Genomic DNA, 27,842 nt, shown 5'->3' on the forward strand with positions numbered 1-27,842 from the left:
GATTTTGACTTACAAAGAATTCAGCGAGATAAAGACCGTAAAATAATTTAGGGGACACATAATCCAAGCTAAACAATCCTTTGGCAAAAACTTTCTCTCAATAGGTATTGTAAGCACATCAAGAAACATGGGTTCCTGTTTTATATTTTACTGAAATCCATAAACGAAATGTTTATGGTTATCTGTCTGCTTCTTGTCATTGAGCTTCTCTTGAAAAAGTAGGAAGGAAACAAATTCTGGAAAGGAGCATTAGTTTGTTATAAGATATGTCTGAATAGTATTTCTTGATTTTTTTTTTATATTAAAGTCAGGAACAACAAGGCTTCCCACTCACATGCCCAATAGACAGGGGAGCCCTGGAACGAGATGACTGGTTCCTATAGGTAGACAGGTGGGGAGCGGGGTAGGAGGGAGGGAGGGAGGGAAGGAGGAAGGTAGGTAGCTGGGTGGGTAGTAAAGTAGGTAGGTGTAGAGAGAGGCAGGGAAAGGTGGTGAGGTAGGGAGATGAGGTAGGGAAGTAGGTAAAAAGTAAAAAATGTAGGGAGGGAGGAAGGGAGGGAGAAAGAACAGGGGGGTGGTAGGAGTGGAGAGGGAAAAGAGGGAGGGAGTGAGGGAAGAAGGGGTTATTAAAGTAGGGAAGGGGAGGTAGGGAAGGAGTGAGGGAGGTAGAGGGAGGGAAGTAGGTAGGAAGGTGGGTAGATAAATAACCAGGACTAACCACACATTTTGCAATCACCGAGAAAATCCGATGGAGTGACGCGATCAACACTAAGAGTTACAGAAATATCGTGAAATACGTGATGACCGCGAATGATGCAAAACTCAGGCAAACAAACAGAACAGCAAATAAAAACATAACTACAAATCTACCAAGAAGTGTTACTTAATAATATAGAAATTTTAAAACTTGTTTTTATTTTGAAAAGATAAGGAGAAAATAATCATTCCCCAATAGTCACGTCTTGCGTGACTAGTTAATGAATGGAGAATTTATTTGAATAATGTATTTATTTTAGGACGTTTTTTCCGATAAAGCAACGGAGAGAAAAATTCTGTCACTTCACATCAAATGTCCAAGTGATGGTTGTGAGTGGACTGGCGAGCTTAGAGCAAAGGAGGTAAAACAAATTTTTACCACACCAACTATTTTTACTATACCAACTGAACTCTAACTGAAACTCTGACACAACTAATGCACAGGTACCCCAAGGTATCAATTAAAGTGTGGTCTCAACTGAGGGCACGTGATCACATCAATTATATGTAAATAATAGGAAAGCCTTACGGTTTATCACAATTGTGTGCATGTACCAGTCATTTGATCTAAATTAAGGTATGACACATTATTTTTATTTGGGAGTCAACAGAAATATGCATGCAGCTTTACAGGCATCGCCATTCTACACTATTGCTGTTTCAAAAGTGTATTTTTATGCTCTTACAGAATTCTAAAAGAAATGTGAAAAAAATGATTTTGATGTATTTAACAGAACCACTTAGCGTCTTGTCAACTCAAGGCAGTATCTTGCACCAATTAAAACTGTGAAGTGAAAGTGGTCAGAAAGGATCTGACAGAGCACGTGACCAGCACGTGCCAATGGAGGGTTGCAAAGTGTGATTATTGTGAAGAGCATCACCCGGAATGCCTGATGAAGGTAAGAAAAAATAAACGTTATAATCTTAACCAAAAATATCCTTTTCAGTAGCAGTGATTTAACGGAAACACTCTTTAAACTGCAAATGCCATTTTTCTTGTGAAAATGGCACATTCCATTTACCAAGGACTAATAGAGGCAGAGATCCGGCTTAAGGACTGAACTAATTAATCCGTCTGAATGAACAGTTTTAACAAATACCGAGCGCGTTACTCTGTCTATTTCTATGTTGAAAATCTAGGAAAAGAAAGTATTTAACAAAAAGATTCCATTTTTGCCGTGCGTCTGTACTCTGATAACGCACAGATGACGTCAAAACGTGGTGAGAACAAAGAAGTACGCTACGAACCGCAGGCGAGTAGTGTTACTGATGTTCTTATCACGTTTTGACGTCCTCTGTGCGTTATCAGAGTACAGACCCACGGAAAACTGGAATCTATTTGTTTTATACAATAACCAAGACATTTCAACATATTTCGTGAGCGGACATCGCGTTACTTGAGCCCCGCGCTGAGTCAAAAACTTTCCAGAAAACTCAGGTTTAGACTACAACACTCATGCAAATGTGGTCCTCTAAATTAGTGTATAATCCGAAAGAATTTCACTAAGAATATTTTCAAAACTAACCTTTATTCCAGAAAGAAATCCTGACCCCAAAATATTACAACATGTAAGTCGCTTCATTGCGATTTGTAATAGATATTCGCCATTACCGGATTTCTATCGGCGACATATTTCGTCACAACAAAGTTCTAGATTTTTTATCCTGGTTGAGGTCACTCTCAAAGGTCGTTGTCCAATTTTTTATCGGACAGTTTTCCTTTCCTGCCAAAAGTTCGCGTATGTTGGTCTGCTACTCACCAAAACAGTTCGAAAAACTTTGTTGACCAATCACTCTGTGACTCTGGCTGGACTCTTGAGTCTGATCACGTGCGCCGGTCACACCACTCAACTCCCTCGATGACTTCAATCGTGCGTCTATACTCTAATCACAAACTCCGCTACACCAATTAAAACGTGATTTTTACACTGTTCATTGCATAAACTATTAGGCTTATATTCGGTAAGTTTATTAAAATACAGAAACGAGGCAAAATGTTGTAAAGGTCCGTGTCGCATGGAGGCCAATTCTTGAGTGATATACGATCGTCGAAAGCTGATGGACCCATCAGTTTTGCATTGAGATCTAAGAAAACTGAAAGTGCTTATAAGCGTGTTATTGTCAAGTTGAGTTTATTTATTTATTTTCTTGTCTTTTGATTTCAATATTTTTCTGCAGAACCATCAAGAAACATGTAGCAGTTTTCCAACATCTTGTCCTAACGAATGTGGAACCATTGCCTCTCGAGATCAGGTGAGGCTTTTAATTGTTCGAAGTCTGCAATAAATTATTCGGCTTCAGCGCTGTTGGTCAGTAGAAATTAGTTTATCACAATTATATCGTTGACCTTATTCTTTTCTATTTACTGGAATTGTAAAAAATGAATGGTCCTTTTCCCGAAATTTCTCATGCCGAAACGTGGAAAAACTAGTGAAATACATTATTACATTATCATACTGAGTGTTTTTTCATTTGGTTGTTGCTGTTTTGTTACAGCTGACAAATCACATTGAAACTAGCTGTCTGCAGACCAAAGTTCCCTGCCCGTATGTCTGGATTGGCTGTCACTCAGAGGTAAGCAATTAAATTGTTGAAATTGTGAACAAGAGTACAAGGGTAGTAGTCACTTTTGATAAGCACCATCCTTTTACTAAGCAAACTCAGTCTATTTCTATTGTACAACAGTGTAGAAACTACAGCTGTGGTAACCTTTAATATAACACAAGCAAAGTAGAGTACATTGACGGAAACAGAACTCAGTGTTGGGGGCCCACAGGTCCCGGCCGACTGAAAACAAAAGAGCTTAATTTTTCGGCCGTTTGGGCGTTATTTTCTTTGAGAAAACGTTTGGTGCTGGAGTCCCTCTCCTGATTCTGCCACTGCAATAGGCTGAACATTATTAGTATCGCTGAGTTAGCTATTTTTAACTTTATGTAGAAATAGATTGCTGAAATAAAAGTGGAAGGGGAAAACTTGAATCACACCTTCAGTTAGAGACAAGACATCACGTTGAGTTAGCTTGCTGTCAATTAAATGACACACAAGAAGAGGTCAAAGAAAAAACAATAAAGCTTCACAGCCTTGAGGAGAAGGTAAAGAGTTGTCAAAAGGTACACCAACAAGAAATAAACAACCTTCAAAATCGGCTTCTAGAAAGCGAAAACATTCTTCCAAGGCAATCTGAAGAGCGTATAAACAATCTTCAAACTGGGATTAACGAACAACAAAATTGAGAAGGAAATTAATAACGTCCGCAAGGTTCTTTTTTGTTTCATTTTCATCTTTTTTCGTTGTTAGTGTGTTTTTATACCAAATATACATAGTTCAACCCCAACAAACACACAATATTCAGCAACGTTTTGAACGGAAAGTGAACGTTTTCCAGAACAAGTTTGAAGAGGAAGTTGAACGGAAAGTGAATGTTCTTCAGAGCCAGATTGAAGAGGAAGTTAAGAAAGTTTGGAAGAATTGTGAATCGAAAATGGGTGTTGTTGAAAAGCAATTGGAAACAAAATTGGATGAGGTTCAGAAGACTCTTCCATACGGATCTAATTCATTTACCTGGAAGATAACAGGCTTTGAATACAGTTTGTCACAAGCAAAAAAAGGATATCAAATCTTCATACGAAGTGATCCATTTTACATCTTTGGTTACAAATTAAAGTTACTCTTTTATCCAGATGGAGATGGCGACCGAGCAGGCACCCATATCTCCCTATTTATTGTCATAATGAAAGGTGAAAACGACGCCATATTACCCTGGCCTTTCTATAAAATCGAATCGTTTACATTGATTGATCAGCAAGAAAATCTAAAGAACAGGGAGAACATAGTTCTGTCCTATAAAACAAATCCTGAAATTACAGAGGTCTTCGAAAGGCCCGTGATAGATAGCGACCAAGGGTGGGGCATCCCCACGTTTGTTTCACATGACAAACTGAGGGAGAGGCGCTACATTGTGGACGACACGATATTTATTCAAGTTGAACTCGCTACACCATAATTTTAGATGACCTCAGTTTTTTTGAACTGCTAGTTTTCTTTGTAAACTGTTCACCATTTTTAGTATTGGTTATCTTGAACTCCCAGTTTGTCAAACGGATTTTTGTTTTCCCTGCTAATTGTATATTTTAATTACCAGTCTATGCCCTCTGTAAAGTTGAGTTGAGTAAATAAGTTATCTAATTATCTAAATTATCTGAGTGTTCGAGATAGCGGGAGTCTACTGTAAGGAAGACAATTAAAGCAATAGAGGAGTTCTAAAAGCCACCCCCCCCCCCCCCCTTATTGTGTTTAGGTGTTAAGAAGTAAAACAGAACTTAGAGACTGTGGAAGAACTTCTAACATAACACTAACCGACATGTGATAATAGGAATAACGAGATTTCCAGTTAAGCTTAGCAAATAAACACACACACAGGCCGGGCTCAGGAAATCACGTCACTGAATTGTGTTTGAAACTCGCCGACTATGGGCACGTAGATTTGCAATGTTCGAATTGAATCAGGAGTTTGGTAAATAAAGGCTAATATTATCATTGTTGTTCTCTAGTATTAGTATTGCTGTTTTCGTCATTATTACTCATTTTATACAGGGTTCCAAGCTATAATTTAGAAAGTGCGGTATTATTTCTTTTGGAATCTAGATCACGTGTAATATTAAGCTAGATAGGCTATATCGCAACTGATTTATCTCTTTTAGCCTGATAACATGTGATTAAGAATAAAACGATTGTTGTTCTCATTTGATGACTTACTGACTGCAATAAAGTTGAAATTTTTCCGGAAATGTGATGTTTTGTTCATGGTTAAGTAAGAGTAAATAACCAATGTTCAACAACAGACTCAGTCTGAAATGTCAGTTGTTTCCGCAGTCCTAATCCACAACGGAGAGATTTTCTGTAAGTCTAGTTTTCATGCAACTTCGTTGCTCATCTAGCATCTCCGTCCTTAAGAAGTCGACTTATGAATGGACTTATGACATCAACAAGAAATGGAGGAAGAGGGGAAAATCATTTTCACCCTCATAACAAATAAATATGTTAAAATCATCACTCCTGGCTACTATCTACACGAAACAAATTCTTTGGATTGTACATTGTAACTCGATCAGTGTTGATGTAATTTTCTTATACACTCTGTTTTTTTTATAAGAACCTTTTTTGTAAGAACGTCGAGGCTGAGATTAACCAAAATTTTAAGAACGTGTTAAGAACATTCCTCAGGCTGAGTCGATTAAGAAGGTTTTTATTTTGCTAATCCGTGTATACAATCAATGTAACAAATGGAAATTAACCAAACTACTTAAGGGCATGTTTTGTATAACATTAACAATGGGGACACACATCTCGGTTTGTCAGTAATCAGCAGTTCTTGATACCATATCTCAGCAGGCAATGAACTTTGATAGGTTTTCTGGTCACGTCCTCATTGATTTACTGAAATACATGTAGTGTATACCATGTAATTTAAGAACATCTTAAGAACGTTTTCAGCCTCAAATCGATATAAAATATAAGAACGTTCAGCCTTAGCTCCAAAATTAGACGTTCTTATAAAAAAAAACAGAGTGTATGTGTAACGTTTGACAGCAACTAATAGAAATAACTTAACCGTTGGGTACATTGTGGTAACGTTATCATCAACAGCTGTATTTGATAGCTCCATTTTTAAGTCGAACTTTGGCAAAAGTACATCACCCTTACTTTCACACTGAACTTCTAAAGAGGATTTGACCGTCATTTTGAGAATAGCGAACAGGAAAACTCGTAAAATCGAGAGAAACACTTTGCAACTAGCAAATCCACACTTTCTAATCAAGGACAATTACCTTACATGGAGAGCACTGCCGGTTGATTATTTAATGTCGTTGGCTTTCATGCGTTGAGTGTATTCATAATTTCCAGTTGTTTAGAGCTGATCACATGTCAAAGGCCAGGACATACCAATTGATTGGGCTCTTTGCACGATTTGGTCACATGGTACCAAATCCGCCATGTTGAATACAGGGAAGGGTGAACGACCCTTGGGACCTTAAGGCAAGTTTCAGATTTTGGAGCACCACATACACAAAGAGGTTCTAAATGTTCGACCCTTCTCCACCCCACCCATCCCTTGCAGAAATTTTTACGCTTGCTATTAAGACTTTGGTTGAATTACGATACTCTTTACTCCCCAAGCATGAAAAAGGCGGGCTCACTAACCGTCCCATGTGAGAACCTGTCATCTGAAAAACGATCAGCAGAAGATGGTAGCATAATATTTGCCATAGTAAGAGAAAGGAAATGCTAACACCAGCCCTGTGCTATCACAGTACTGGCACGGATTGCGTCAGAATCGACAGGTCAAGACAACTTCTACTTCAACATCAAAGAAAGTAATAATGCACTGTCTGTGTACACATACAACTAGTTATATTTAAATATAAAGTGACACATGCATGCACAGCATTTAGGAAACACTTACTTTCAAATGTGGATCCTTAATACCAATACTCTCCAGTTCTTAAAACAAGTGAACAAAGCAAAATTATAACTTTTTCAATTGTACACCAACCACATTTCTTAGAGAACAATTTGTGAACTTGATTTGTGGGATCACCAGGTGTTATAACAAATCACTCAATAAATCCGTCCGGGTTCGAGGAAAGGACGTCACACGACATCTGGTGTTTAGATGATAACAATTGCTTCTGAGGTTTGATATTTTTTGAAGAAATGCTTAACTGAAAGCGCTTGGAGAGGTAATTTTGTTAACTGCTATCTACTACTCTGCTCCTACTCTGGCCCTGTAGAAGGCTAGTCCTACTAGTCGAAATGACATCCTACATTGATTCTGCCCTGCTATCTATCCATTGTACAAGTATTGCAGTTTTAAGTGTATAAACCAAGACGAGTGTTTAATCAGGTACTGAAATACTCAAATTGTGTCGAAACGCAGCTCCGTACATATCTTGTTTTCAACTTATTTGTTGTTGTTGGTGACTGATCAAACTGTCTCTCACGTTTGGTGCAATGTTTGAAAAGATTGTAAAGGATAATATACTTGAAGGGTCCAGTCTTTTAATGACCCTTCGTAAATGGTTGTGCGCATGCCCATGCTCACCAGTCAGTAAATGACTTGGCATCTCCTGTAACAACAGTTCATGAATACAACTGGCTGAGAATCTGCTGATCCTTCACCAACGCTGGTAACATGGTAACCAAGGAGACTCTATCTCTACTGAACGGGGAAGGAAAGAAGGCAACAAACTGTGAATGGTATCCAGTCTATCGATTCTTCACATTTTAAATAGCTACTCCAGAAAAAAGGTCAATCTCTGCTGACGTCATAATTTTTCCTCATAAGCATATATCAAACAATAAACTATGAACAAATGGACATCACAGACTAACAAGGCATGTCACGTTTTGGTCACCAGTGTGAATATTGGTATGATATTTTGAATATTTTCCAAAACATTAGTTTTGAAAAACTGTGAAGTGCATGGTTGATGACAAGAGTTGCTACCCAGTGATACATTCCACAATTTCAGTACTCATTACTCACAAACTATTGAGCCTATCATGCTCACGTTTTCACGGTGCTAAGCTTTCCGTGCTCTTTCAATTTATAAAATGCATTTATTTTCAGCTAGTTTTATCCTTTATGCTAATGTATGCTGATGAGGCTGAACATGTAACCAACGAATCGTCCTATACAGGTGGACTGAGTACGAGTGAAGAAATTAATCTAATTCCTAAGAAGATGATCTACAACCGTCGCAAATGTTCCTACTTTGAGGACGATTAGATACTGATCGCCTTGAAAATCTAGAAATAAGAGAGCTTAGCTAGTATACAGAGCGGAAATCTAAGTATTAACGGTGAGAAATTAAGCTTCGAGGAAAATTTGTGGTTTACCGAGACGACGAGCTGGAACAAAAATATCTTATGTGCTAAATCGGAGAATAGTACCCCTAGGTCGGTATATATTATTCTCCGATTTAGCACTAATCGCATCGCTCTCAGCTGACGGACAATTCAAATCATTGTTTCCGCCACGGACTATCTTGGTAATGTTCGAGTACTCCCGGGAGTACTTCTCGGAACCGCACAGGTCGATAAATTTGCTTCAAAGTTGACTCGCAATTTCTTCAAATCGCTTGCAAGTCGGTCGCCTCGCGGCAAAAATTATACGCGTTTGATTTTTTTGCTTTTGCAAAGACTTATTTGATTAAATTTTTCATTTAGAAAAGCTTTTTGTCTGTTTTCCTTTCTGTTTTCATTGATGAAACGTTACAACTGCCTAATTCGCAGCTAGTGTATTTTATTCCACAATTAGAAATTCTAATTATTGTAAACCGAAGGAGTGCTGTTTCTTTGACCCAGTAAGCCGTTGTGTATTTTTAATTTACAATTATTAACAATATGCTAATTTGTGAAATTGCCGGAATACACCCGGACAGCTGCAATTGGTTAACCAAGCGTTTTTCAAGATGGCGAAAGCGGCAAGGAATCGCCTACCTTCAGGTCATGACGAAGAGTTTTTGAGTGACGTTGACGAGGATTTTCACTGTATAATCTGTCAGTTGCCATCGAAGGAACCTGTTCTTACCGCGACATGTGGACACAGGTTTTGCAGAGATTGTCTCGAGGAACATTTGAGAAGGTGGGTCTTGTAGCATTAAGATTTCAGGAGAATACTTTCGGCCGGTTGAAACATTGATAACGGCCTTCCTAATTCGGCACCAAACTTTGATAAATAAACACCTAGTTGCTCTTTTTGAAGAAAAAGTATTATCATATGCATCCTTTTTATGCGTTTGTGAAGCCTAAGGAAGATCAACGGTTTGTACTAAGTTCGATTTACTGCACCTCAACAAACGAGGCAAGTTGCTATCGATAACTTTTCGATAACATTTTACTAAACTCCCGAAAAATTAGCGACAACAGAAAATCTCGTGTGTGAGTCAGAAGTTATCGATAACAAACGATGAAAAATAAAGTCGTCGACAACCAAATAGTTTTCTAAACTAATTTACTCTTGTTATTGTTTATTTTAGTTGAATTTCAAGAACGAACCTTTGTAGACTTTGTTTTGGAGTGTTGCATCTTTTCTCTAATTCAGTTTTGTTGAGGAACTACCTCATATCGTTTACAGTAATTTAACTCAACAATAAAATAGAAAACAAATGTTTTTACCGTTCAATTATCAATGGATCAAGATGCATTTTTATATTTTAAAACAGTTTTTAATAATATGATTGCAATTTTTTTACCTAGACCAAAATCATGCTTTTTTGCCGTTGTGTATAAATAATTGAAAGCGATACAAAACCTTATTCCTCGCGAAGCGTACTTAAAAAAATTTGTCGGGCGTAGCGAGGTTCGTACGTGAATCGCTGGGGAGCTAAGCCGCGCGAATTCGAGAGAAAAATTTGTCTGGCACCAGTGCAAATATTGTCTAGATGAAGTCAGACAAAGGGTAGGTTTGCTACGCAGCAGCAGGTTGGAAGACAGGCTGGCGTCAAACGCAATTCATGTTTATTCATTACGGAGAGCTGAACGTGTTTATTCATCGAGCAGTGAAAAATGTTTACTATTTGTGAAATACGACCAAATTGTGATGCAAATGAGCCACAGGAGGACGCACAAGGGAAAAGACAGATTCGCCGAGGAAGACTAAACAACGAAACTCAACGCGAGCAGCGAAGAAGAAGGAGACATCAGGAAACCACAGAGCAAAGACAAAAGACAACATCACTTCGAATCAACTGTCTTTCCAGCCCTAGCTTCGTGAGGTTTTGCGAGTCACGTATTTCTAGTTTATCTAGTTAAAGGAACAAGCCGGCTAGCATTTCTTAAGGCTTCCCCTTCATAATTAATCTATTTTATGACATAGCGCGCGTGCATCCTAATCTAATTCCTATTGGCGTCATCATGGTACATTTCTCAATATACGTACGGCCGTGCGTCTATCCGATGACGTGTGCAAGTCAGATGGGGGAAGCATGCACGTGCTATGTTATAAAAAAACTTTTTACAGAGAGACACCACCATAAAAAAGTACATTTATAAGAGCTTGTCGAATTTTAATGAAACGTTAAGATTAAACCGATGTGAGAAACTACTTTCGCAGAAATTTTGGCTGAAACAATTTGGAAAAATGAAAACATTAAGCGCATAACAATTAATGAACAAGAAATTAAAATCAGCCAGTACGCAGATGACACTACACTCATTTTAGACGGATCGACCGTCTCCTTCACGACTTCTTTACAGATATTAGACCTTTTTAGTGAAATTTCTGACCTCCAGCTAAATAACAAGAAAACAGTGGCTTTGTGGATTGGTGCCAACACAGGAAAAGAAACAAACCTTGCCCCAGAGAAAGATTTTAAATGGGTAAAAGACATTAGCATTAGGGGTATGGCTTTCGACCAACCCCGAAACCACCATAGAAGCTAACTATAACGAAAAACTAACTAAAGTCAGAAATAGCCTAAGTTGCTGGGAACTGCGCCGTCTATCCTTACTCGGTAAAATTACCGTACTAAAAAGTTTAATTGCTTCCCAACTGGTTTACATTTTGTCCCCTCTGCCAACAAACCACAAGGTTGTAAGAGAGATAAATAATATATTTTTAAAATTCTATGGGATCAGTAAGGAAGACAAAATAAAGCGCGACATAATGATTAGTGACTACGAGAATGGAGGGCTAAAGATGATTGATATTAAAGTCTTTAACAGAGCTCTTAAATCGGGCTGGATAAAAAAATACTTAGGCAATGAAAACCATGGAAAATGGAAACTTTTGTTTGATTTGGAATGACGAAAGTTTGGCGGTGAAGAAATTTTTCGAGGCAACCTTAGTAGTGAAGATTTGTCAAAATACATAAAAATATCGGATACCTTTACTTTAGAAATACTCCAAATCTGGACGGAATATAAATATGAAGCTAATATTTCCTCCATCGAACAGCTAAAGGCACATAATCTATGGCAAAACTCTCTGATACGCGTCGGAAATAGACCCATTCACTACAGATCATGGTCTTCAAAGGGAGTTACAACCGTGGGTCATTAGATGAAAGACGAGAACAATTTTCTATCTTTCTCTGACTTTACACATCGTTATAATATCGAAACAAACTTTCTCACTTTTCAAGGCGTGTTATCAGCTGTAAAAGCTCTATTGAAAAGCAACGTGGCAAACTTCCACAATGGTTATGCCATACTTGAATCTATTACTGATACTTTTTTAAAGACGAAAAAACCGAATAGACTAGCGTACAAAATTCTTTTGAGCAAAAAACAAAAGAGACCCATCACCACCCAAAGGAAATGGATCGCGGATTGCGCGCTTGAAACCCAAGAAATTATCGACTGGAACTCAGTTTACCGAACACCTTTTCTATGCACAAAAATTACAAAAATAATTGTCTTCCAATTTAAACTATTACACAGACGACTAGCGACCAACATTTTTTTTTAACCAGAATGAACCTTAAGGATAATGAGCAGAGCACTTTTTGTCAAAATGATAAAGAGACTCTCATCCATCTCTTCTGGACATGTGAGGTATCCACTCTTTTTTGGTAAGGTTTTAAACAATGGGCAATCAACCGAGGAGAACTTTCGAATAATGAGGGGGGTGAATAGGTCTACGGATCGGCGGATTTGGTGAATATTTTAGCCCGGATTCTGGATTCAGAGCGAAATTTTAACGGATCTGCGGATCCTATGATCACAGCGGATCGCGGTTTTATCCAGTTTTGGGGCCCGGATTTCGGATTTTGGTTGTTAGGAAGTTCAAGTTTGCTCTTTTTTCTCTTATCTACAAGATTTTGTTTCGATACAGACGTTGGTTACATAAATATTTCGTTGATAGTCATCCTCAACGCTAAAACACAATATCACGCAAGGCAACTCCAACAACCGAAGTCCCTTTGTGTCCCGCGTATCATCTAACGCGGCAAACAATTTGGGGTTCGGACAAAACATGGGGTAGGCCATGGGGTAGGCCATGGCCTACCGGTGGTTAATTTCATAAAAAAATCCCAATTAAATATGTTTGGTCCCGAATACCGTCAAATTCCTATTTTGATCCCCAGGGGGGCGATTATATAGTTTTTCGTTCCTTATTAGTAGGAGTTGGGGGTGGGGGTTCCCTTATAGCTTAGTTCCCGCGCAAACTTTTTTTTATTGCACGCATTCCGCTGGCCAACTGGAATGAAATCTTCGCTACACTTCACCGTGAGGCCAGCTGTGTTATCATAGTCCCTCGATGGTGCCGCACATACGTTTTGTCGTCGTTTAGTAACTGTCATCGATCAGTAACATGGATTGGGAGGAGGATTCAGACAAAAGGTACGTGGAATGCTTTGCTATTCATTTTCAGTTTTTACGGTCAGCATAAAAAACACCTTGAATATAAATGCCTAAAGCATCTAACCTCAAGTCCGTCGCCATTATATTAAATACTGTTCCTCAGGCCTAGCTTTCCGAACTGTTTGTACCAGCACATAAAATACGTAATGTTTGATTTTCGATTTGGCCGCTTTTAATCTTATGGTGTCAGTCTAACCAGACATCTCGTTGTCTAAACAGCTTAATAATGTTCTCTTGCGATTTGTAAAATCCACACGTGTAGTGCTGCAAAAATAGCTTGGGAACCAAACGGGTAGTCCGGAGGTTTGCTCAGAATTTCGAATTTCTAGCTGTCGTCCTGCAGCGCATTTCACTGAAGACATTGGTACCTGTTAACATTTTATGTCTCTCTTTATCTTAGTGTTGAAGAGATTTCATTATTGATGGAAGATTTAGAATCTCCTTCAAAGAAGGACCGCCGAAGCCATGGGAAAACGCTGTGAGTTCCTCTCAATTAAAAATCTGTCAATTCGTGATATACATGGATACGTATGCTTACTTGATTTATTTTTCTTCATCATGTACTGTACAAGGCATAATGTGACAAACTGCACCTATTTTACAGAATTTGTTGCTGCAAAAGTTACATGTTAATAAACTTATGTACGCGGCAAATGTTTTCGGATTTTTGCTTCGCTTCATTGTTTTGGCGCGAAGACAGTCCGCTATGATATGTATTAAATTTCATTCAACACGCTAGCTTCGAACAGAAAAATAATCCGAAGGTTACACTCTAAATTGTAAATAAATTACAACGGGTTCCCGGTAATAACATATTTTTTAAGGTTAGTTCCATTCGATTCAAGGGCGGGAATTTTTCAATGTCAATGCTGAAATAACTTTGTTGCTGCGCACGTGACAAAAATCTTCTTTTGTTCGGATAGCATTTCATATTCCACTGAAACACTATTGGTGGTTTTCATCTCACACATCGTCACGCAAGTAAAAAAATAAAATCCTCGTAGAAGAGTCATACATAAACAACGTGTGAAAGCCATAGGGCTGTGCGATATCTCATAATCGAGTTATTCGAAAAATGTACCACGGAAAATTACAGAGTTTAGTATGGGACGCCAAGTTGGTGGAGCACTATAATACCACTAACATGGCGGCCGGAAACCAGCAAGAACATCTGGAGTTTACCTTGGTCATTTCTCTCTGCTGAACTTTCACACATTGACATAGACGCTTCTATTACATGTTAGCTGATACACGAGGCAAATCGTTTTTTCATGGACGTGACATGTTTAGAGCAGCAATCCTTCTGTCACGCACTGTGCAAAAATCTAAAATTCAAACTGCTCTATTTTTAAAACAACGAATGCTATCCTGCTGAAAACAAGCGAGCCGATTGGAATTTATGTTGTCTTTTATGTGATGAAGATAAAAACCCAAAATTGTGTTTAGTTATGAATTTCAATTTTTTATGACATCATGTGCAAAACCAAGAATTAATCCGAGAGTTGCGCTAAAATAACCCCAGCTTTTCGACCAAGTGAAATGTCTAATCAATTTTGCAGAAACTAACCGTAAATGAGACTGATTATAAAAATACGAGATCCAAGTAGTTTAAACAGATCACATCACTGATAATCTTTCAACTGCATGACGGCGAAAAAAACCATTTTCAAGAACCGTGAAGCCTGAGAATTGAAATTCTCTATCGACAAAACGCCGCGGTTTTAAAGGTTTACTCGGCATATATACAGAGTGTTTACCATTTGCCTAAAAAATCCAGAAATTTTGGCTGGAATGTAAATGGTAAGGCGATTTTGGTTTGCCCCACCGGAAAATTTCTAAAATAAACGGAACGTCTCCAGAGGTAGTCCAAGATTCCCAACCGGAATATCCGAACGGAAATTTGTGTTCCATTTGACAATTTTCTACCAGTTCCAGGCCATGCGCCAATTTTGAACTAGTTCCAGACTCTCTCTATAAAAATGGAGTAAAATGCGCCAAATGGTAGGTGTATAATTCGCATTAGCAAATGTTTAAAATTAGGTTGGTTGACTTATTCTACAGGTTTGCTCATCACTTGGACTTTTCTGAGGCAAGTTTAGTTGCAGAACCGGAGGGCACCACTCCTGATTATTGCAAAGGAAATAGATTGCTGCCCATAATACCTTTGAAGATCCTAGGTGACTTCAGCAACAACGGCGTTCTACCATTTATATTGAATGCAGAGAAGTCTCACCCCAAGTTAATCGCTTCAACCAACCCAGTCCGTGTAGAAAACAATGTTTGCTTCCTGGTGGATCTCGACAAACTGCAGGAGCCAGAAGACATACTTTCAGATGATCTCGGCTCCTGGAATCAAAGTAAAACAGCCGTGAAGAAGTATCAGTTAAAAACCACTGGAAAGAACGACTTTGTTACGAAGATAACAAAACAGGCTGACTACGCGGAAGGGGGACATAGCGTCTTTCGCAGAACATTTGTTAACAAGAGCGATGCGTCACTAAGAAAGACCATCGTTAACGTGGTTCGTCCTGAAGGGAGTCATCACAAATTGGTGTTTGTGCGTTATTACTTCGAAGGAGCTCCTGAGCACATAATACATCTGAATCCTCATGGAAGTGCAAAGTCGGGCTGTGCGATCCCGTATCTGAGGACATAATAAGAGCACTGTGTCAAAGATGAAGACCACTGTGGACAAAAACAGGGCCGGATTGAAAAGAGTCGTTCAGCAAATAGAAGACGAAGTGGGTGGACGTCAGCACTGTAAGTCTGTTGGTCAGCTACCACGAAATGAGAGGCAAGTGAAGTACCTGAAGAGCGAGTGTCAGCCGCGGAAGGTAGAGAAAGATCCTATTTTCCAGATCACAGAAAAAATGAAAGAGGAGTCTCAAGAAGGGGAGAAATTTATTCGAGCCTACTCTTTGGATGACGAATCTCCAAAGGTGATCTTATTCACAGATGAGCAGTTGGATGACATTGCTAACTTCTGCTGCAACGATATTGATGGCCATAACTCAATTCTTTATGTGGATGTAACTTTCCAACTGGGCCCATTTTTTGTGTTGGTCACATCGTACCGAAACACATCGCTTCATACCAAGAACGCTAATCCCCCCACATGCCCAGTCATGTTGGGGCCAGTCATGTTGTGCATGCTTAAGGATAAAGCAACATATATCACACTGTTCCAAAAGATGACGGCTCGCATTCCTGGTTTAAAGGCCTATCTACAAGCCTATTCCACAGACGGAGAAAAAGCACTTCGTGAAGCCCTAGGGCAGGAGTTCGAAAGATCTGTTGCATTTCTCTGCAAAATTCATGTGAAACAGAACATTAAAGACCAATGTTCGAAGCTAAAGATTTCGAAGGCTGTCACTAATGTTGTCGTTGATGACATATTTGGCACCGAAGGGCTTGTGCATGCCTCAAAGGAAGCTGAGTATTGGAAAAAACTGGAGGAACTCAAACAGAAGTGGGATAACTTAGAACGCGAAGACACAAGACGAGATCCGCGATTTTCCTCATACTTCACCAGGCACAAGGCAGATGAAATATGGTATCACGTAACAGCCAAGGTATCCAGAGATGCAGGATTCGGCGATGAAGTGCAGTGCAACAACGTATCTGAGTCTGGAAATGCTGTAATGAAGCGGTGGCAGAATTTTGAGGCAAAATACATGAGCACTTTTGTGGATGATGTAAAGGAGCTGGTGGACAAACAGCGCAGTGATGTACAAAGGGCGTTCTTGGGACTTCACAGTCCTTACATCGTACGAGAAGAATATCGAGATCGTGTCAAGTCGAGTGAGATTTTAGATGCCACTCCAGAAGAGCGTAAACTCATCATGAGCTCTGTGAAAGTTCTTGTTGACCCGACCAGGTACAAGCAAGTACTCAGCTACCGCACAACGCCGATGCGACAAAGCAGTCTTTTCGAGGAAGAAGATGACTCAGGCGACAATCTTTCATCCATATTTGAATCCACTGTTGGTGCTGACGATGGCTGTACAAACACTGGGTACATTAATAATCTGACAGAAGAGCCAGCAAAAGGAGGAGACGCCTGCACAGTATCGGGATGCTTGGAGGATCTGCTTGATACTTTTACCAGGAAAGATGTGAAAGCTCTTGCAGATGAGGCAAACAAACTCCAAAGTGAGGATGCCATTCGTGAGGGATTTGACAGTGACACCTTCTTTGTGAAGAGTACATCTACCTCGAAACCTCATATCGTCAAAAGAGTGCTAGGTTCACGAGAAGGAGCCGGTTATTCTTGTGATAAAGAGTGTCTTGGTTTTGTGTCACGAAAACTGTGTGCCCACACTGTTGCAGTTGCCCATTACAGCAACAATTTACAGGAATTCGTTTCCTGGTTCAAGAAAAGCAGGCGTAGCCGAGAAAATCTGACGTCGTTGACAACATTTTCCGTGAACAAAACTGCAGGGAAAAAGAAGTCCAATCAGCAATCCAGGCAGCGTAAGAAGTCACCTGATGTGATGACAAGCATGGCATCATGCCACGGCACCCTCGGTGATGTAATTGCACAGACTAACGAAGATTACACAGCCATTACCACATCTGCTTTACGTGTGACTCTTAGAAGGAACAACCCCACCAAACCGTCAGTTGATCCCACCACCAGCACTCCGTTTGAGCTCATAGAAATCAAAGGCAAAGTTCACAAGTGTGCAGGTTGTGGGGGCCAACTAAAAGAGGGTCCAGATCCTTATCTGGTGGCTGAGCTAGACCAAGGACTGTGTTTGCGCCATAGAGAGCACGATTACGTATGGATCAAAACCCAGAATTATTGGAAGAAGACTTTTGATAATAAGCATTTTCATGTTTATCGCAATTGCCTGGTGGGACGAAATCCCAGCTTCAACTTCGAAAGTGTACGAATGAGTATCCCATTCACTCTGAATGCTGCACAGCTTCAATTTCTACAGCAAAGGCTCAATCCTTGTGGTTAAACGTTTGCTCTGAATCTGATATCAAAAAAGGATAGAGTAAATAGTTAAAACATTCTACAAGGTATGCAACGGTCTATACTGCGCAGACTCAGTGTTTGCCAATAATTTTGTTTTGAATTTGTTGTTATGATGCGCTTTGTTAAAGGCAGACATGAGATGATAAATCCTGCGTCTTCAGGCCCGGCTAAACAATCCAACATTTCCATTTAGTATTAGTTGGATGTAAATATTTGATCGTTTAACCGCCTCTTCTAGTGTTGCATTTGAATGGCTTCCATGTTTGATCTAAATGAAACATTTTCTTCCAACATTTTGTTTCACAAACGAACGTTTGATTATTGAGCCATCTCTCTCCAACAAAACACGCGCGAGCTTGTTAAAGGAACCAATCACAAGCGAAATGTCTACACCTCACGTCGTAATTTTAGCGGTAATACACACAAAGCGTTCTATAGGCTCAATTTGTTTGATGTTTGACACAACATTGTTTGATCGTTTAGCCGCCCAACGTTTTGAGTGACAAAAACAATCCAGCATAATGTTGGATCCTTTAGCCGGGCCTTAATTATCTAGCGATTGCACGAAAAATACACAGTGATCAAATAATGTGATACACAGCACCTTCCTATCAAGTAACAGTTTGGCCTGAAATACCATTTTGCTCATACATATTCTCATACATAATTTGTTTTCGACCTGTCTCGACGAAATATTCCAGTCCAGAGATTGCGCAGTACAGAGTGTTGAAACGTATTCTGGGTTAATATATTACAATAACACCCGAAACATGGCTATGGTGGATTTCTGACTTTGTTTTTGCCAAGTAACGTTTCCGACTGTTTCGAGACAGTACAAACGGCTGCAATGGAAACATTGCCTTTTGATTGTCCCCACCGAAGGAACCTCCTCCCCCGATGCTGAGGGTCCATGAACGTCAAACATCATTTCTTGTGGGGCTAGTTAAGCGTTGTGTTTATGTAGCTTCTTGATTTTCTAAATTAAGTGTTCACACAGGATGCCAGAGCTCTTTTGCCCGGGTACTGGCGGAAAATCATCATGGTGCTCTCTTCAGACTCCAAAATATTATAATATTGTTCACATTCAGCACCCCAGTACAGTATGTACGGATTTCAGTGGTTTGTGGGTAAAGTGTATCGGAACTACGTACAAACGCGTGTCTACACGGAACTCGGGCACCAAAGTGAGCACTGGTTCCCAAAATATGGAGTGGGTACTCGAAAAGTATGTGTGTTCATACAAGAGTGCCCAGCGAGAATCCTACTCTAGCATCCAGCAATTCAATCGATTAAACTGAAATTTTGTGCATGGCTTAACCCGTTAAGAGCCTAGTCTTCCTTGCCGTACAGTACAGGTCATAACAATCACGGATCAATAAAATACCTTGTCGTTTGGACGGTATTCCAGCAAAAATGGGCTTCACATCGACGAAAAGTCATCCATATTGAAAATTCTCGATATTTCCGCACCATACTGTTAAAGAATTGCATCTGACGATCCCAATTTATCCAAAAACGTGTCGAATGATATTTTTTGCATTGGATTGTTATTCGTACCCAGGTCCTATTGGTTGTAAAGATACGAGCATAAATATTCGGAGCTGGGTCTTAAAGGTTTAACTTTGCTGAAAATATCATTACACAGATAAGAAATGTGTTGTCTTTAAATTGAGTTATTATCACTGACAGCCGGGGGAGATGTTTCCTGGAGGAGGGTACGAAACCCACTAGCTATGATAGGCGCCTTATTTGGCAGCTGAAATAGAGAGTGGTAAGAGGTTCTGTGTTAATACCCGGAGCCTGTTCTTTAAAAGCTCTAAATCGAAAGCCTTTTGATATCTCTCTCTTCAAATCACGTGGCATGTTAATATTTTGTTTATTCTAGGCTCTCACATAGTGGGTAGCGGGGAAAAAACGAGTGAGTAATATTAAAAAAGCGGAATTGAGCATTTAGCTCTCTCCGTTAATCACCACCCCTATCGATACCCCCCCCCCCTCCCCCCCTCATCTCGGGGGCCTGAACTGGCTAGTTCATATTTTATTCTGCGCATGTAAACACCGTAATTAGAAAAGCAGAGGAAACGCGTAATTTTTTTAGTGTGTTCAATTTATTTAAAATGATTTTAAGCTGATAAATCTATAAATCTATTTGGACAATGAAGGTAAAAAAATAGAACGAGAGATCGACTGTACCTCACGGTATTGTTTAAGAGAGAAAAATAAAATGATTGACATTGTGAACCTGCTTGCATCTCGTTTCTGTTCGGTAAAATAAACACGCACAATACGCAGTACGGAGAACTGACACAGCATTTGGCATCTCAAAAATATTTTTACATTATGTGTCTGAATGGGAAATGAGCTTTACCGGTAATAAAAAGTTGTCCCTGGGATCAAAATAGGAATTTGACGGTATTCGGGACCAAACATATTTGTTTGGGATTTTTTTTTTTAAGAAATTAACCACCGGTAGGCCATGGCCTACCCCATGGCCTACACCATGGCCTACCCCATGGCCTACCCCATGTTTTGTCCGAACCCTAATTGGCGAGGCGAAATTTCATTGTTTATAAATCACGAATTAGCTTAAACGTCAGGTGAACTTGATTATTTGTAACAATAGATTTGTAACTGGTTTGCCTAACTTCATGATATGCAATTGAGCTTTTAAGAGGCAGCCAGATTTATAAATAAAATAAGTTTTTTAATGAATTCTTCATATAAAATGTCTTTTTCGATGCCTGTTTGTCAAGAAATAGTGATTTACACATCACTCAATGAGTATTTGTTCCTTACTTATGAGTAAATTTTCTACCTCTCAGGCAAATTACGGGTATAAAAACAGGGAAAAACAGCACGAATTTGGTCTAAAAGGTCTGGATATCAACAGACATGCTATAATTTAAAGAAAAGACACAACATTTTTGATTTTACAAGACATGTTTCAGTAGTCCTACTGTTATGTTCAGTTGAAATGAACACAAAGTAGAAAATTAAATTTATGCCACACAGTATGCTAATTGGCCATAGCAACACAAACATGACAATGCATGATTAAAAGGAAAGTTTTAAACTAAAACGATACAACTGATGATTTAATGTAGCTTGCTCCCATTGAATATGTAAAGAGTCTTTGATCTTAAGTTGGAAGCTGGTGGAAGCGTGATATAAGACACTGAAACAATCATGAGAACATATAGTGCAACATTGTTGGGAATTTTGTAAATGTCTGAATATATGAGGTCCCATCCATTTCCATGCCCATTTCTCCTGTTAATTAGCATACTGTGTAGCATTATAAATTAGACTTGGTACTTTGTGTTCATTTCAAATGAAAATGACAGTAGAACTGTTGAAACATGTCTTGTAAAATCAAACGTTTTGTGCCTTTTCTTAAAATTTGGTCTAAATAATTTTTTCACATATGGTGCCCCACAAACATTTTGCTTCAGACTAACCAAACACTAGTGTAAGCAAGATACCACTTTATTTGTTTGCTTATTCACCTATTATTTACTTATTTATTTGTGATTTTTTGTTTGTTTATTTATTTATTTATTTATTCATTTATTTATTTATGGTTAACACCATAAACAGACAGGAAGCTCAAGCCCAGCCTTATACTTGTCCTGCAGACAGGGAGGGCCTGGACCGAGACCGGGTAAACCTTTATGTTTGCTTGATTGTCTTCTTAACCTAAGTTGACTGGAAGAAAAAATCTGGGAGGGAGAAGAATCGGGAATAGAGGGAAAAACATCTACCATTCCTGTGTTTCCCACCAGTTTGTATCAAACGAGGCTGCGCAAGTCCTTCGTTCGCGTTTTAGCCTTTTTTGAATGTAGCTTGTCATTCTTTATTTACACAACCGCCGCCATGTCGTGTGCGATGCTCGGGTGACCATTTTAGGAGGGATTCTGGTTGACAAGTCATGTTAGGCAGTAGACTTGACTCAAATCGTCTTCTTACGCGCCGCAAGAGTGACCGATGACGACGACGTAGGGGAAATAATCAACCCCAACCGCCACATATCCTTTCGCTAGTTTATTTATCATATCTTTATTTATTTTAGGACATTTTTTCCGATAAAGCAACGGAGAGAAAGATTCTGTCACTTCACATCAAATGTCCAAGTGAAGGTTGTGAGTGGACTGGCGAGCTTAGAGCAAAGGAGGTAAAATAAATACTTACTATACTCTAAAATAACTGAACTCTCGTTGAAACTCTGACACAACTAATGCACAGGTACCCCAAGGTATCAATTGAAGTGTGGCCACGTGATTGCATCAATTATACGTAGATAATAGATAAACCGTACGGTTTTATCACAATTCTGTGCATGTACCAGTCATTTGATGTAAATTATTTTATATTTGGAACTTAACAAAAATATGCATGCAGCTTTACAGGCATCGCCATTCTACAATTGCTGTGTTTCAAAAGTGTATTTTTATGCCCTTACAGAATTCCAAAAGAAATGTGAGAAAATGCTTTTGATGTATTTAACAGAACCACTTAGCGTCTTGTCAACTCAAGGCAGTATCTTGCACCAATCAAAACTGTGAAGTGAAAGTGGTCAGAAGGGATCTGACTGAGCACGTGACAAGCACGTGCCAGTGGAGGGTTGTAAAGTGTGATTATTGTGAAGAGCATCACCCGCAATGCCTGATGAAGGTAAGAAAAAATAAAAGTAATAAACCTTACCAAAATACCCTTTACAGTAGCAGTGATTTGCAGTCCTTCAATGCAAATCCTATTTTTCTAGTAAAATGGCGCATTCCATTTACCAAGGACTGAACAGAGGCAGAGATCCCTTAAGGACCGAAGTAATTAATCCGTCTGAATGAACAGTTCTAACATATGCCCTGCGCGTTACTCTGCCTATTTCTATGTTGCAAATCTAGGAAAAGAAATTATACTGCATTAAACTTATATTCGGTAACTTTATTGCATTACAAAAAAAAGGCAAAAGGTTGTAAAAGTCTAAAACGAGTTGCATGGAGGCCCATTCTTCAGCGATATGTGATAATCGAAAGCCTCGAATTGGATCCATCAGTTTTGCATCGAGATCTAAGAAAACTGAAAGTGCCTATCAGCGTGTTATTGTTAAGCTATAATATCCGTCGGATCAGAAAGTATTTTTCACAGCAGTCAACTGAGACTCTTGTCCATGCATTCATAACAAGTCGCCTTGACTATTGCAATGGTCTTTTATATGGATTACCAGACTGCTTGTTAAATAAACTGCAACGAGTACAGAATGCTTGCGCCAGACTGATTTTTAAAGAACAGAAATTTTGCCATGTAACGCCTCTTATTTATGAATTACACTGGTTACCGATTAGATACAGAATCGAGTTTAAAATACTTTTAATTACTTTTAAGATTCTTAATTTTTTAGCGCCTAGTTATTTATCGTCCCTTATTTCTCTTAGGCTCCCATCCATATATAATCTAAGGAATTCTAGCGATAAGCTTTTACTTAGTTATCCGCGATTTAAATCAAAAGCTACACTTGGTGACCGTTCTTTTACCTGTGCTGCACCGAAACTTTGGAATGCGCTCCCATTTGACATAAGAAGCGCCACCACAGTTAGTACTTTTAAAGCCAAGCTTAAAACTCACCTATTCCGTCACGCATTTTTATTATAGTTGTTTTTATTATTGTGAGTTTACTTTTAATTGTGATTTTTTTTTAATAATTGTAAGTTTATTGTTGATTGTAATTTTAGCTTTTTAGCCTTTTTATTCCGTTTTTAATCTTGTCATGCGCGTTTGAACATTTCATGAAATTTGCGCATCAGAAATGTTATTATTATTATTATTATTATTATTATTATTATTATTATTATTATTATTATTATTATTGTTATTATTATTATTATTATTATTATTATTATTATTATTATTATTAAGTTGAGTTTATTTATTTATTTTCTTGTCTTTTTATTTCAATATTTTTATGCAGAACCATCAAGAAACGTGTGGCAGTTTTCCAACATCTTGCCCTAACGATTGTGGAACCATCGCCTCTCGAGATCAGGTGAGGCTTTGAATTGTTCAAAGTCTGCGATAAATTATCCGGCTTCAGCGCTGTTGGTCAGCAGAAATTAGTTTATTAAAATTATATCATTGAACTAATTCTTTTCCATTTCCTGATATTGTAAAAACTGAATGGCCCTTTTCCCGACATTTCTCAAGCCGAAATGTGGTAAAAAGTTTCACTGGATATGGAGCAGTTCGAGAAGCGTTTTTCCGTAGCTTTTAAGCATGAGACAGGGTCGATGAACGCTTCCGACGGGGAGGGGGTTATATTAATATTTTCTATTGAACTAGTGGACTACTTTATTACATAATCAGACCGAGTGTTTTTTTTATTTGGTTGTTGATGATTTGTTACAGCTGACAAATCACATTGAAACTAGCTGTCCGCAAACTAAAGTTCCCTGCCTGTATGTTGGGATTGGCTGTCACTCAGAGGTAAGCAAATAAATTATTGAAATTGTGAACAAGGGTACGAGGGTAGAAGTCACTTTTGATAAGCACCATCCTTTTACTAAGCAAGCTCAGTGTATTTCCATTGTACAACAGTGTGCAAACTACAGCTGTGGTAACCTTTAATATAACACAAGGAAAGTAGAGTACATTGACGGAAACAGAACTCAGTGTTGGGTGCCCGCAGGTTCCGACTGAAAACAAATGAGCTTAATTTTTTCGTCCGTTTGGGCCTCATTTTCTTTGAGAAAAAGTTTGGGGCCGGGAGCACCGGCCCCCTCCTAGTTCCGCCACTGCAATAGGCTGAACATTATTAGTATCGCTGAATTAGCTATTTTTAACCTTCTGTAGATACAGATCGATGAAATTAAAGAGGCATATAAATGTTACTTGCCCTTGTTTAAACGCTAACCTTTACGTGAGCAGAAAACTTAATGTCAATGAGCAGGAGCTATTGTTGTTGCTAAGTTGAACTTGGCCAATTTGATTTTTTTAAGATACGAAGAGGAGAACTTGAATCACACCTTCAGTTAGAGACAAGGCATCACCTTGAGTTAACTTGCTGTCAATTAAACGACACACAAGAAGAGGTTAAACAAAAAGCAAGAAAGCTTCACAACCTTGAGGAGAAGGTAAAGAGCTGTCAAAAGGTACACCAACAAGAAATAAACAATCTTCAAAACCAGCTTCAAGAAAGCGAAAACATTTTTCGAAGGCAATTTGAAGAGCGTATAAACAATCTTCAAACTGGGATTAACGAACAAGTGAACACAAACCACAACAAAGTTGAGAAGGATATTAATAACGGACGCAAGGCTCTTTTTTGTTTCATTGTCATCTTTGTTGGCGTTGTTAGTGTGTTTGCACACCAAATGTACATAGTTCAACCCCAACAAACACAGAGCCAGATTGAAGAGGAAGTTAAGAAAGTCAGGAAGAATTGTCAATTGGAAATGGGTGTTGTTAAAAACCAATTGGAAACAAAATTGAATGAATTTCTTCCATACGGAGATAATACATTTACGTGGAAGATAACAAACTTTAATTACATTTTGTCAGAAGCGAAAAAAGGATATAAAACGAAAATACAAAGTGACCCATTTTATATCTTTGGCTACAAATTAAAATTATTCATAAATCCACGTGGACAAGGAGACGGAGCAGGCACCCACATCTCCTTATTTATTGTCGTAATGAATGGTGCAAACGACCCCCTATTACCCTGGCCTTTCTATAAAAGGGTGACGATTACCTTAATTGATCAGCAAGAAAATCCAAAAGACAGGGAGAACATAGTTCGGTTCTTTAAAGCAAATCCTGAAATTAAGGAGTGCTTTGGAAGGCCAGTGACAGATGAGAACACTGGGCACGGCTTCCACGAGTTTGTATCACATGACAAGGTGAGGGAGAGGCGCTACATTGTGGACAACACTATTTTTATTCAAGTTAAACTCGCTACACCACTGTTTTAGATGACCTCAGTTTTTGAAACTTTACCAAAGACGCCCGCTATTTCCAACACCAGCTCTTTTGAACCGCTAGTTTTCTTGGTAAACTGTTCACCACTTTGAGTATTGGTTTTGTTGAACTCACGGTTTGTCAAACGGAGTTTTGTTTCCCCTGCTAATTTTGTGTTTTAATTTCCAGTCTATACCCTCTGTAAAGTTGAGTTAAGTAAATAAATTATCTGATTATCTAAATCATCTGAGTGTTCGAGATAGCAGGAGCCCACCGGTAAGGAGGAAAATTGAATCAATAGAGGATTCCTAAAAGACCTCCCCCCTCCCCCCACCATTATTGTGTTCAGGTGTAAAACAGAACTTAGAGACTGTGGAAAAACTTGTAACATAAGATTGACGAGCACGTGATCACAGGCCGGGCTCAGGCAATCACGGGACTTCAAATAAACGGGACCTTGATTAGAGCACGGAGTGTTGACATTGTGTTTGAAACTCGTCTATGGGTACATAGATTTGCAATGTTCGATAATTACGTGTTTCCGAAGTTTAAATGCTCGGACACACTTCAACTCGTACTATAAACGGTAAATGGGGGTAAATAAAGGCTAATATTATAATTGTTGTTATTAGTATTAGTATTGTTGTTTTTGTCATTATTATAACAATAAAGTTGATGTTCGCGGGCGTAAATATGTTTTTGGCCCGACTCAGGCTCATGGCGAGGGCTAAAATCAGTTTTGAGAAGGGCCAAAAACATATTCACGCCCAAGAACATCAACTCTATTACTATTATAATAATTTCAGAGGGCATTCACAAAAGGAATAAAAGACAGCGATCGCTATATTTTCTGTGAACGCTGCCAGAATCGCGTCGGCGTTTATTTTATTATACAAAAGCCAGTTTCGTTGTCACAAAAACGTAAAACTTTGGCAGAACACCGCAAATTTTGTCAAAAGAATCTTTGCTTCTAAGTTTTCAAAAGGAAAATAACAGAATTTTGTAAATAGCAAAAAAATAGTCCATTAAAATTAATTGTGCAATTGCTTAACTGAGCTGGTTTCGCTCAAAGAAGACAAGTTACATTCACCTCGCCTTCGGCCGTGGAGCTACTACAGGCATTATTTCCACCATCGCCCACGAGTCTCTGTATTAAAGTCCTCTTCATTTAGCTCAGACGACCTTCGTTAGGTTTTCCATCAATTTTGTAGCTCAAAACAATCTCTTTGCAGATGGCAGCGCTTCCAGTCAAACAAACAAGACAACGGCGCGAACAGTTGAATGGCTTCCAGTTCTGATTGGCTGACTACGTTATTTTCTTCTTTCTTATTGGCTCAGAGCAGCGGGCTAAAATATATTTTATCCCGCTGAATTCTCCATTTTAGCCGGCAAAATACGCCGCAATGCCCGATGAAATTACTATAATACTCATTTTATATAGGGTTCCAAGCTAAAATTTAGAAAGTGCGTATTATTTTCTTTGGAATCTAGATCACGTGTAATATTAAGCTAGATAGGCTATATCGCAAATGATTTATCTCTTGTAGACTGATAACATGTGATTAAGAATAAATTGATTGTTGTTCCGTATTTGATGACTCACTGACTGCAATAAAGTTGCAATGTTGTAGGAATTTGAGGTTTGTTCACGGTCTTACAAAAGTGGTAAGGTAAAAGTGAACACCCAATGTTCAACAAGAGACTTCAGAGTCTGAAAATCCAGCCGCTTCCTCCCCCTAATCCACAATGGAGGGGCGGCTGACATTTCAGACTACAAGAGACT

General features: G+C 38.8%; 2 protein-coding genes across 7 annotated transcripts in view; both read left to right on the top strand.

Annotated features, from left to right (window-relative positions):
- LOC146487880 (TNF receptor-associated factor 5-like) overlaps positions 1-27,842 on the top strand; it is a 43,691-nt gene that overhangs the window by 887 nt on the left and 14,962 nt on the right. The window contains exons 2-10 of one of the 6 annotated variants that reach the window (XM_085128048.1): positions 1,017-1,118; positions 1,491-1,655; positions 2,935-3,009; positions 3,253-3,330; positions 22,179-22,280; positions 22,616-22,780; positions 24,075-24,149; positions 24,509-24,586; positions 25,099-25,483. In XM_085128048.1, the coding sequence (XP_084984174.1) occupies positions 1,650-1,655; positions 2,935-3,009; positions 3,253-3,330; positions 22,179-22,280; positions 22,616-22,780; positions 24,075-24,149; positions 24,509-24,586; positions 25,099-25,483 (964 nt within the window). In that variant the 5' untranslated portion in view covers positions 1,017-1,118; positions 1,491-1,649. Of the gene's footprint in view, positions 1-697; positions 1,119-1,490; positions 1,656-2,934; positions 3,010-3,252; positions 3,331-8,992; positions 9,404-21,706; positions 21,771-22,178; positions 22,281-22,615; positions 22,781-24,074; positions 24,150-24,508; positions 24,587-25,098; positions 27,646-27,842 lie in introns of those variants that run through there. The other 5 variants (XM_085128022.1, XM_085128039.1, XM_085128032.1 and 2 more) reach the window with 5 other exon arrangements.
- Positions 12,855-15,781, top strand: LOC146487881 (uncharacterized). The gene is made up of 3 exons (XM_085125997.1): positions 12,855-13,104; positions 13,526-13,603; positions 15,187-15,781. Exons 1-3 carry the CDS (start codon positions 13,076-13,078, stop codon positions 15,779-15,781), a joined length of 702 nt encoding a protein of 233 aa, XP_084982123.1. The 5' UTR covers positions 12,855-13,075.

This window comes from Pavona decussata, unplaced genomic scaffold (assembly GCF_977016875.1).
Source record: "Pavona decussata unplaced genomic scaffold, jaPavDecu1.1 SCAFFOLD_13, whole genome shotgun sequence".
Classification (NCBI taxonomy): Eukaryota; Metazoa; Cnidaria; class Anthozoa; order Scleractinia; family Agariciidae; genus Pavona; species Pavona decussata.

What these genes read in the sequence shown, in the direction of transcription:
- LOC146487881 (XM_085125997.1), top strand. Translation starts at nt 13,076, where the DNA reads ATGGATTGGGAGGAGGATTCAGACAAAAG. An exon ending in GAGGAGGATTCAGACAAAAG is followed by an intron (nt 13,105 to 13,525) that starts GTACGTGGAATG and finishes TCTTTATCTTAG; the next exon opens with TGTTGAAGAGATTTCATTAT. An exon ending in CGAAGCCATGGGAAAACGCT is followed by an intron (nt 13,604 to 15,186) that starts GTGAGTTCCTCT and finishes CTTATTCTACAG; the next exon opens with GTTTGCTCATCACTTGGACT.